The sequence below is a fragment of the Oryzias melastigma genome, linkage group LG23 (genome assembly GCF_002922805.2).
Source record: "Oryzias melastigma strain HK-1 linkage group LG23, ASM292280v2, whole genome shotgun sequence".
NCBI classification, from domain to species: domain Eukaryota; kingdom Metazoa; phylum Chordata; class Actinopteri; order Beloniformes; family Adrianichthyidae; genus Oryzias; species Oryzias melastigma.
In genome coordinates, this window is record NC_050534.1 from 18,430,899 (window position 1) to 18,441,300 (window position 10,402).

At 39.3% G+C, this 10,402-nt stretch overlaps 2 protein-coding genes across 3 annotated transcripts; one reads left to right on the forward strand and one right to left on the reverse strand.

Moving 5' to 3' along the window:
- Positions 1 to 1,324: 1,324 nt before the first annotated feature.
- tnnt2c (troponin T2c, cardiac) lies at positions 1,325 to 7,680 on the reverse strand. Of its 2 annotated transcripts, XM_036210282.1 has the most exons (3): positions 7,617 to 7,680; positions 6,393 to 6,469; positions 1,325 to 2,616 (listed from the first exon to the last, which is right to left on the reverse strand). In XM_036210282.1, the coding sequence occupies exon 3, from the start codon at positions 2,374 to 2,376 to the stop codon at positions 1,624 to 1,626; it is 753 nt and encodes a 250-aa protein (XP_036066175.1). In that variant the 5' UTR covers positions 2,377 to 2,616; positions 6,393 to 6,469; positions 7,617 to 7,680; the 3' UTR covers positions 1,325 to 1,623. The 2 variants fall into 2 exon arrangements, with proteins under 2 accessions (XP_036066175.1, XP_036066176.1); XM_036210283.1 differs by lacking the exon at positions 6,393 to 6,469 and having other exon boundaries at positions 7,617 to 7,676.
- Positions 7,681 to 7,700: 20 nt separating this feature from the next.
- On the forward strand, positions 7,701 to 10,402 carry LOC112153175 (transcription termination factor 2, mitochondrial). The gene is made up of 2 exons (XM_024283154.2): positions 7,701 to 7,825; positions 8,631 to 10,402. Exon 2 carries the CDS (start codon positions 8,635 to 8,637, stop codon positions 9,775 to 9,777), a length of 1,143 nt encoding a protein of 380 aa, XP_024138922.1. The 5' UTR covers positions 7,701 to 7,825; positions 8,631 to 8,634; the 3' UTR covers positions 9,778 to 10,402.

Here is a 10,402-nt window from a genome sequence, read left to right on the forward strand (position 1 = left end):
CTACATAGGACTCATCCGCATGAAGGCCCAGAAGAACTTGTACTTCCTGAAGAAGTTCAACCTGCCTCAGAAGCTACTGACCATCTTCTACTCTGCAATAACCCAATCTCTCATCCGTCCCGATCTGGTTAGGATCCACAACCAGACACAATAGGGACCGACTGCAGAGAACCATCAGGTCTGCAGAAAGGACTATAGGTTCAACCATTCGTTCCATCCAGGACCTGTAAAGGTCCACGGTTAGGAAACAGACTAGTACAATTTTTACAGACGACACACACAATCTCTTTAGACTCCTCCCCTTGGGGTGGCATTTCAGAGCTGTGTACCCCAAAACCATGCACCACAAAGACGGCTTCCCTCAAGCTATCGCACTGATGAACTCCTGACCAGTCATAGAGAACAAAACCACACCAAATGTTGTAAATATCTTTTATATATATATATATATATATATATATATATAGTAATTTTTTAACCTAAATATGCCTTGTCTTTGTATACCTTTTTTTGTACATAGGGGTCAAATTCCTAATATGTGCACTTCTACTTGGTCAATAAAGCTGATTCTGATTTTGAAATATAATATAAAAATGTATACTAGAACTAAAAAAACAACATCTTTCTTTTAATGAACTTTAAAGACTCATAAGCTAAAATATTTAATTTAATTTGGAGTCAATTTTCCCATCTGGCCATGAATGACGTATCAGAATCTTCTTTGAAAAAAAGTTTAAGGCAATCACTGATGATAACATTGTTATGAAATCTAAATGTTTTAGTTTTTTAAGATGTGTAAAGTGTATAATTGTGAATGTATAATTCATTCATAACTGTGAATGTATAAAATTGTATAATTGTATTTTATGTTCATTTAGTTTTATTAGGTAGAGGCTCTATAATAAGCCCATAAGGTTTTTTTTCAATCTTTCTGCGACTATTTTTTATGTATTTTTATACCTGTTTTTTGCAATATGTTGTGTAAGTGCAAATAAATTAAATTAAATTAAAATCGAAAGCAACTACTGACACAAATGACATTGATTTTTTAAAAATAGTGCTCTCTTTAGAAATTATTATTATAAAAACTTGTGTATTTAAGTGTTCTTTGTGACATTTTGAATCTTGGTGATAATTCTCCTAAATATTCAACTGCTTAACTCTTCTGTGCCTCTAAGCCTAAAGTAGGTGGATAGAAAATAAGTCAGCACCTGTTGGACTTTTTGCCCCCAAGGCATATACCCCCACCCCCCCACTGGCATCACACCTCCCCATTCAGGGTGGGAGGAGGAACAGTTTCTGGGTTGAAGAAGCAACATCAAAGTGACAAAGACCGACATAGAATGGAATTTAATGGAAAAAACAGGAGTACATAAAAATGAAAATATAGATCAACAAGAGATATAAAGTGTTAGCTGGTATGAAGAATCATAAAGATAAACACAGCAAAACAAAAATAAAACAACTGATATGATTCATTAGGAACTTGGCAAATTGACTTAGTTGATGAAGATCGGTCCCTCAGAAAAGGATTCCCATAAACTTTGAATCAGTTCCTGGAATCTCTTCTATGAAGCAAAATGGAAAAAAAGGATCCAAAAAAGGCGTTGCAGTCGGGTCTGTTCACTTCCTGGAACTCGGCTTGCTCTTGGCTCCACGAGAGCTCTTGAGAGTTTTGGAGAACCTCTGGTGGTCACTGACTCGGTTGCGCAGCACGTGAATTTCGTACTTTTGCTTCTTGAGCTTCTCAGACAGGTCAAACTTCTCAGAGTGCAGCTGGTAGAGCCACTGCCAGAGTTCCTGGGCTTTCTCCGCCAGCTTCTCCTGGTTCAGGTGGTCGATGTTCAGCGGCTTCCTGCGCTCCATCAAGGCCTTCTTCTTCTCCTCACGAGCCGTCAGCTTCTTGCCCTTCTTCTGGTCGACCTTCTGCAGGTATCCACCGAATGACTTGTTGGAGAATACCATCTTCTTCTTGGCGTCCTCTTCGGCGCGCTGCTTGGCTGCCTCTTCCTCCATCCTTGACCTCTCCTCGGCCACCCGTGTTTGCCGCTCACGCTCTTGCTCCGCACGGACGCGCTGCTGTTCGGCTCTGTCGGCGCGGCGGCGTTCGATGCGGTTGCGCAGCGAGACGAGCTCTTCCTCTTCCTTCTGACGGCTGGAAAAATGCAGCTCGATAAGACTCTGCAGGTCATTGTAATCCTTCTCCAGCCTCTTGCGGTGGAGGTCATCAAAATCCACTTTCTCGCCATCAGGAAGCTTAGGAGGAACCATGTTTGGCACATAAATCGTTTTGTGTTTGGATTTAGACTCTTCCTCATACTTCTCCTCAACCTCTTCCTCTTCCTCTTCGTACTCGATTTCTTCAAAGTCTGCCATGGTGAAAGAGGACGAACCAGCTGGAGTCTCACAATCAAGAAGACTGGAGTCTCGGGAAAGCCAGATGGGGGCTTTAAGGATTGGTCTTCATCATGTGACTTTTCCATGATGGCCTTCTGGGTGTGGCCTGGCGACAGGGCACTCGGAGACAGATGGAAAGGTCTTGTCAGCCACACAGGCATTCTTTATCCCCTATAGACCCCCGAGATGCCCACTCTGACCCTTCAGAGCTCCTCATTCCTTTGTAAGGACAACATGAGGAACTATTTCAGCAACACAACAGATGCTTGTGCATACTTGAGTCGTCCAGTTCCCATAAACAAGAACCAATAAAACTCAAGCTGCACAACTGCCTGCCAATCAAAACAATTCATAAACTCCTTAAAAACTGCTGACTTTTATCACTTCACAAGACATTTATAAATCTAAAGCAGAGTGTGTAGTGTTGGAATGTTGCTAATCTTGTCACTCAAGCTAAATAACCAGATAATGTGGTTCTTTAGGTCCAATAAAGCTTGAAGCGGCCCATCAAGTTTCCCAGAAACAAATATGGTCTGTAGCTGGATCCCTTTCTGTTTCCGTTTGTCCAAATCTAAATTGGATCCAACAGCAGTCTCCCTTTGGCATGCAAATAAAGTATTCCTGCTTTTAGAAGCCTCCTTCACACAGTAAATGAGAAAATTTGGGTTATAAAGGATACAGATACATATGGAAAAGCAGATTTTGTACTGGGAGTAACAGCAGGATCTGTAAATAACCAGTTTCTGGTAAACTTTTTCAGTTTCTCTCCCTGTTGTGTCTCTATTGTCTTTGCATTTTTATGTACATGTGATGCAAACAAAAAAGGGTCCAATCACAAACCTGCTTCTACAAAGTTAGATTAGTTACAAATGGCTGACAGTGAACAACAGCAGGGAACATTTTTATTTAACTACAAGGAACAAAACAGTCTAAAAGACCCAAAATGCATGTTTTATGCTTGAAGCTGTTAAGTCAAAGACATTTACTGTATTTTACACACGGTGGGGCTCACCGGATTAAAAGGTTAATAAATTGTCCATTTTCAAACGGATGTCATGCATGAGGAACACACAACTATAAGGGGCATTAGGCAAAACAACGAGTCAGAAAAATGTCGGTCAGTCATTCAGACTTCATGAAGTGTGTTCACAATAACTCTAGAACTTGGTTGTAACAAGCTACACATTAGCATCATTAGAAGCGTATTCACAGCACCTGTAACTCTTAAACTTGTTTACAACACTCAAAAACAGACTGATCCCGCTAAAACAAACGTTACAGTGACTACACTAATTCCCAACATTGTTAGCAACACACACACAAAAAAAACACACAGTCCAACACTGCTACTCATAAGCCGCATTAGCATATTCACAAGAATGCCCAAACTTGATTGGAGCTTATAAAATAAAAAACAAAAAAAAAAAAAAAAACAGACATTTTGAGCGTCGTGTACCTCTAAAATTGATTCATCATCAGTAAGCACAACCAAAATTAATCCACATATTAATGGATTAATTAATGGATTGGCGCTCTGAAAATAAAAAGTACCAATAAAAAAAAAAAAAGAGGTTCTCTATTGCAATCCTTTTTTATTTATAGTTTTATAGTCAAAAAACAATATTGTATGTCTAGTAGGGATGCCATAAACGATTATTTTAAGAGTCGACTGATCACCGATTATTTTTTCTGATTAGTCGACTTGAGTCATGCATAAAGTGGATGTAAAGCACACATCTTAACCATCATTAGCTTTAAACTAACTAAAAAATAGATATATAACATTACCTGTAATAACCTAGTGTGAATGCTGTTAGCTTAAATTGGCCTTGGAAGATGCTAGTGCTGATAGCTGAAGATGCTGAAATTGATAGCTAAAAACACTGAAGTTTATAGCTGAAATCACTGCAACTAATAGCTGAAAACCCTGAAGGCGATAGCCAGCTAAAATGTTAGTTAAATGTGAAATTAGCCTAAAAAACTGAAAAATGCCTAAATTAGCCAAAACAGCTAGCATGCAACTGAAATGTTAGCTAAACTTCAAAATGGCCTAAAAAAAACTTAATAAATGGCAAAATAGTCCAAAAAGCTAACAGAATGCCATCATAACTTTACTAAACTCTGACTCCATGTAATATAAAGTAATGACTAATTGACTATCAAATTAGTTGTTGACTATTTTAATTGTTGATTATTCGTCGATTAGTCAACTAATCGTGGCAACCCTAATATCTAGATTAAATCCATGTAGGTAAAAGAATTGGACTGTATCGTATCACCACAAAGTTGTATTAATCCATGAACCATGCATTAAGATACGTATCAAAACATGATAGAAGGAAAGATACACCCCCATGAAAAAAATACAAATGTCACCCTCTTCTACAACAAGTTTGAATTTAGAAGGTGAGAAGGACAAATGCAAACTTTGAAAGATGATGCAGCAACAGCTGCCCTGCAGTCTGAGAGTCTAAATGAGCTTGATGCATTTGCGCCTCCTTGGTATAAAGCCTGAGAGATGCATTATTATCTCCAGGCTTTTCAATGTTAAACCTTTCATAAGTCTTCACAGCGCTGACATTACTGAAGATAGGCTAATTGTGGCCTGAGTGGGATAACAGAGAGACCCTTGATGCTTGTGAGAATGCCCCATGAATGCGTCACCCCACAGCAGACTGTGCTCCTCTAAAATCTGCCTGAGAGCAACATGAGGACAGCAGGTGGTTCCCGGATAATCAAGGTTTCCGCTGGCGAGGGACAACTGTGGGCATCAGGCGCTTAATGTTAGATGGTTTATTTATAAACGTGCCTTCTGGGGTTTTATATAGCTCAGAATGAACTCCTGTTTAGTGTTTAAAAAACAGTAAATAACCTGATTATTCTTCTAGACTATTAGATCTTACAGTATTTTTGTTTTTGCCTTTGAGTAAGAAAATTAAAAACACCATGAATATATTTTTAAAGGGGATTTCCATTAGGGCTCCCACGATTAGTTGATTAGTTGCGACTACGTAGACTAATAAAATAGTCAACAACTAATTTGGTAGTCAAAGCGTCATTTTTTTGTTTTTTGTTTTTTCTCAAAACTATGGTGTTTGCTTCCTAATGCCGGGTCTGCCATTCTCTTTGACTAATCCGGTCAGCAGTGATGTCACAGGAAGCTCTGGGTAGGCTAGGGTATCATACAACATGCTAACGGAGCTTGAAAATGTGGGAAACAAGAAAAATAAAAGGAAAAACTGTCCAACGAAATTTCTGAAATTGCAGAACTTGTGTTCCATACAAGAAAAAATGTGTATTTTTAGGGTTATTGCAGATAGATTTGGTCATTTCAAAACTATTCTCAGGCATTCCTCTCTCCCAGTTTTTGTAGGTTTGGTCTCAAGATGCTTAAATGTCATCAGAAACGACATGTTTTAGTTTTTTTTATTTGTGTCCAAAGTTGAAAGACATTTTGTTTTTTATAAATGGGCTCCAATGAGCAAATGTTTTGACGTAATATTTGTGAGAGTATATTTACGCTTTAAAGTACAGCATATTTGTTTTTCAAACTTTTCAAAACATTAATTTCAGGCTTTTATTTTGTTATTTTTTCCTGTTGTTTTTTACTTTTTACTGATCTGAAAAATGATCCGAACCGTGACCCCAAAACCGTGAGACAATCCAAACTGTGAGTTTTGTGATCCGTTACACCCCTATTTAGATGTGTGTTTTAAATCCAGTCGAAGCACAACCTGATTAGTTGACTGATCTCAGATTATTTTTTTTGATTAGTTGACTAATAAAATAATCGTTTGTGGCAGCCCTACTATCCATCTAGTTTGAACAAGAATTAAGAAGTACACACTGACCTCATGTGGTCAACACTTGGAACTACAGTCTAAAGTTCTATAGTCTTTGGCGAGGCGCAACTCAGATTTATCCTTTTTAATACAGCATTTTATACATGTTAAAGGAATATGATTATAAGACATAGAAATGGAAATATACTTCACCTTTTATAGTTCGATTGGCCAAAAAGTAGAGAAATATTTATCTTCACGTCATAGTACTAGCAATGCAAATGAGTGATCTGTAGAAGACATTTCTGAACGTTAATATCTATCAACCACTGCATACTCCTGAGTCTTTTTCTTTGAGTATCTACAGAGGACATATGGAGCTTTTCAATGATAACAAATGAGCTCTGGAATTTGAAGTTTTTGGTGGATTTAGAAAAATCGGGACTGGACATAGTATTGTTTTCCTCTGGTAGTCCAGAAGGAGATGATTGGAAGACTCAGCAATGTCAGAGATAATTTTTAGAGAATTTCATCTATTTTAATTTAAAAGATTAGATTATACCAGACAAAATTATTTATTAGATCAAACCATAGATGTAGTTCCTAATCTGTGTCAAAAACACCAAAAACTTAAAGGGAAGTGTGTCTCACAATGAACCATCTTACACCTTGATTGTTTTAAATACTGCTGAAACTTATATTTTTAATCAAACACTTGCCTTGTTAATTTTTTTGTTGTATACATTTTTTATTTTGTTCATTTTAGACTCCATTCTAACAGAGTTGCAGAGCTTTAGTGCAACGATCAAGCTAAAAATAGTTATTAGGTTGTGTTTAAAAATGCTAAAACAAATCTATGGCATATTGAAGGAATGTATTTTACAATGGAGTACATGAGAATAAACCATAAAATTATGAGAAAAAAAGTTTAACAATTTTAAGAAAAAGACGTTTTTACACAAAGAAAGTTGTAATCCTACTAAAAGCAGCAATTTTTAAAAAGTTAAAAGTCATGCTTTTATGACATTAAAGGTGTAATTTAATTCAAATAAGATCGCACATTTAAAAAAGTAAATGAGACTTTTGAGCAGTTCGTTCCTACTTTTATTAAAATATTTTTAAACCACTTTTGTTTCTCAAATTACAAAAAAATGTATCTATTTTTTTTAACTTGACATAAAAAACTAAACAATTTTCTCATTTAAAAATGAAAAAAGAAGCAATTTTTTCAGTTTAAAAAATTAGCATAAATGGATTTGAGAGTAATTCAGTCTTGATTTGGGAAGAAAAAAATATTTTGTTGCTAATTCCTAAAAGAAACATGTACTACATAAAAGAGGTACTTTAGGGATTTACAACAAAATGATTGTTTAAATATTTTTTGTAAAATGTATTTAAAGCCTCGGTTGTGTTTTCTAGCGCCTTTTTTCACCATACCTCTCTGGAATCAGCGTCTCCTCGTGGCGGATAGAAGAAGCTAGAAACAGGAAGTCCAACCCTCTTCCCGCCAAGACCATTCTGCCTTTTGCGCATGCGCATTTCGCACCACCTCCCCAAACTCCGCCCAACAGCAGCTGTTGTTATGAAACCAGCGCGTCGTGCGTGATGACGAAGTGAGTCCCGCAGCTGGAAAAACAGACAAACCGGTAAATAAAACAACTCTATTGCTAATTTTTCTCTTAACATCTGACAGTTTTATTTGTGTCTGCCGCTGCGGTCCTCACCTTCACTTCCGGTAATGGCGTCGCTGCTGTTTGTTCTGTGATATATAACAGGCACATGTGACTCCACATGCCAGCACCCACAACTGTTTCATTGGTTCCTATGATTATGGTTCACCGTAACCTTCCAAATCTATTTAAAAAAGATCACGCACGTGCAAAACCGAGTGACACATACATAAGCATGTTTGTTTGCTATTTTACTTACTGTTAAGCTACAGTCACCTCAGTTAGATTTTTTTTTTATATAAATGTTGACCTTCACACACAAAGAGATGTTTTAAAGTCACTGATCATCAATGACAAACATAAGTTATTAATCAATAAATATGAAATACATTTCAAGGGAAATAATATATTTTATGTGTGACGAAGGATAAATACTTTTTAAATTAATTTTTATGTTGGTATTTTTCTATACATTAAACATCCTTTTAAATTCAAAATACTTGTTGAATAAGACACAAAGTTTTCAGAACTGCTTTGAAAAAGTAGTAAAATATTTCTGCCTAAATTTCAAGTAAGTATTTTTAGAAGTTTTTAAAATACCCACTCTGATCTGATTAAAAAATGTCGTTTTTAACATGTTCTTTTGGCATTTTATAAAGAAAATGTAGCTTAAAGTGCCACAAGAACATGCTAACTCAATTTTTATTGGAGTAGATCTCTACATTTTCAGCCTTGATAACTTTATGATAAAATGAGTCTGATGTGTATTTCTGGCCCACAGATCCATGATGCTTCGTGTCACCTCTGCCTCCTTGTGCGCCTCCTGTCAGAGGATGAGGCTCCTCCTTCCTCCTTCGGTCTCGGCCTCCTCTGGGACCCCTCCCATCAAGAGACAGGAGAACCAGCGTACAGTCTCCTCCCTCTACGAGCTGTCGGTGGACATCAGAAAGGTGCGCAAGTTCAAGGGCTGGGTTTTGTCAGAGAGCACAGCGTACGTGTCTGAGACTGCGGACGTGCTGCGGGACATGGGGGCGGACACTGCCGTCATCGCCCGCATCCTTGAGACCCACCCCGAGGCCGTCCTGTGCCGACCAGAGGAGGTGGTCGCTCAGCGGGACCTCTGGGAGTCTGTGTGCTCCAGCAAGCGCACCCTCCTAAACATCATCGAAAAGTTCCCTGCTTCCTTTTTCAGCGTCAATCACCATAGCAACCAGCGTGCCAACATCCTCTACCTCCAGAGCCTGCGCCTCTGCAAACGGATCATCAGCAAGCTGATGGCCAGCGCTCCGCAGAGCTTCAGCCGGCCTGTGGAGAGCAACAAAGAGGTGATCCACACTCTCCGGGAGACCTACCTGGACCTCGGCGGAGATGAGGCCAACCTCCGGATCTGGCTGCAGAAGCTCCTCACCCAGAATCCTCACATCCTGCTGCGGCCCGCCGAGGCCTGGAGGGACAGTCTGAGCTTTCTGAGGGAGCAGGGCTTCACCACCGAGGAGCTCCTCAGCCTGGTGTCCAGCCTGAGAGCCTCCATAGCAGAGCTGAAGCCCGAGTCCATGCAGCAGGCCCTGGACTACATCGAAGGAGCTCTCAACTGCTCCAAGGACGAACTCAAGAAAGTGGTCATCCAGTGCCCGGCCGTCTTGTACTACTCTCTACCCATGCTGGCAGGACGCTTCCAGGGTCTGATGGATGCGGGGATGAGCATCCAGCAGGTGAAGGAGTCTCCCAACGTTTTGGAGCTCACCACGCAGATCGTCCTGTATCGCATCCAGAAACTGGCCTCCTATGGTTACGACGTTCGGTCCGGCAGTTTGGACTTAATCGTGGGAACCAAGAAAGACTTTGAGATGACTTACACCAAACTGAACCTCAGGCAGCAGAGGCCTCTCTTCAACCCGGTGGCTCCTCTTAGATCTGTTGAGGAGTAGCTGCGTTCCTTGAACCCGTTAACACCGGAGATGTCGCCAGTGGTACCGAATCCGTAACATCTTGGACCGTGATCAATATAAATGACCTGATTCTGATTCTCCGCGACAGAATCAGCTAATTTACATAACGTAAACACTCCTCCACTACTGGAAACTGTTACATATCAATGCAAGGCTGCTTTCCTTCGCTTCAGAGTCCGATAGAATTGCGTTATTTGTTGTCGAAGAGTTAAAATAGTCAAAAGAATGTCAACACTGGAGCTAAGAGGGTTACACGTGAGCACGCATCTTCAAGAACGCGCTAAACATCTAGCATACGGTGTTCACACTGGATTGTTGCTATCCGATACTATCACAAAAACCTACAGTTTGAGAGCTTGATTTCTCACAGCTCTATTCCGATATACGACTATATCAGCAGTAGTTCCTTTAGAAATTTACTTCTGAGTTGTGGGCGGGAATGTTGGCAAAGAGTAAGCCTGCCTTCATTTCCCATCATTCCCACAAATCGCAATTATTAATTTCTCCTTTAAGACCAATTTTCAAACGGTTGGCACTTGTGTAAATTCAAAATGATGCTACCCATACGTCACTAACAAATCCGAGTCCCTTATTGGCCAGAGTT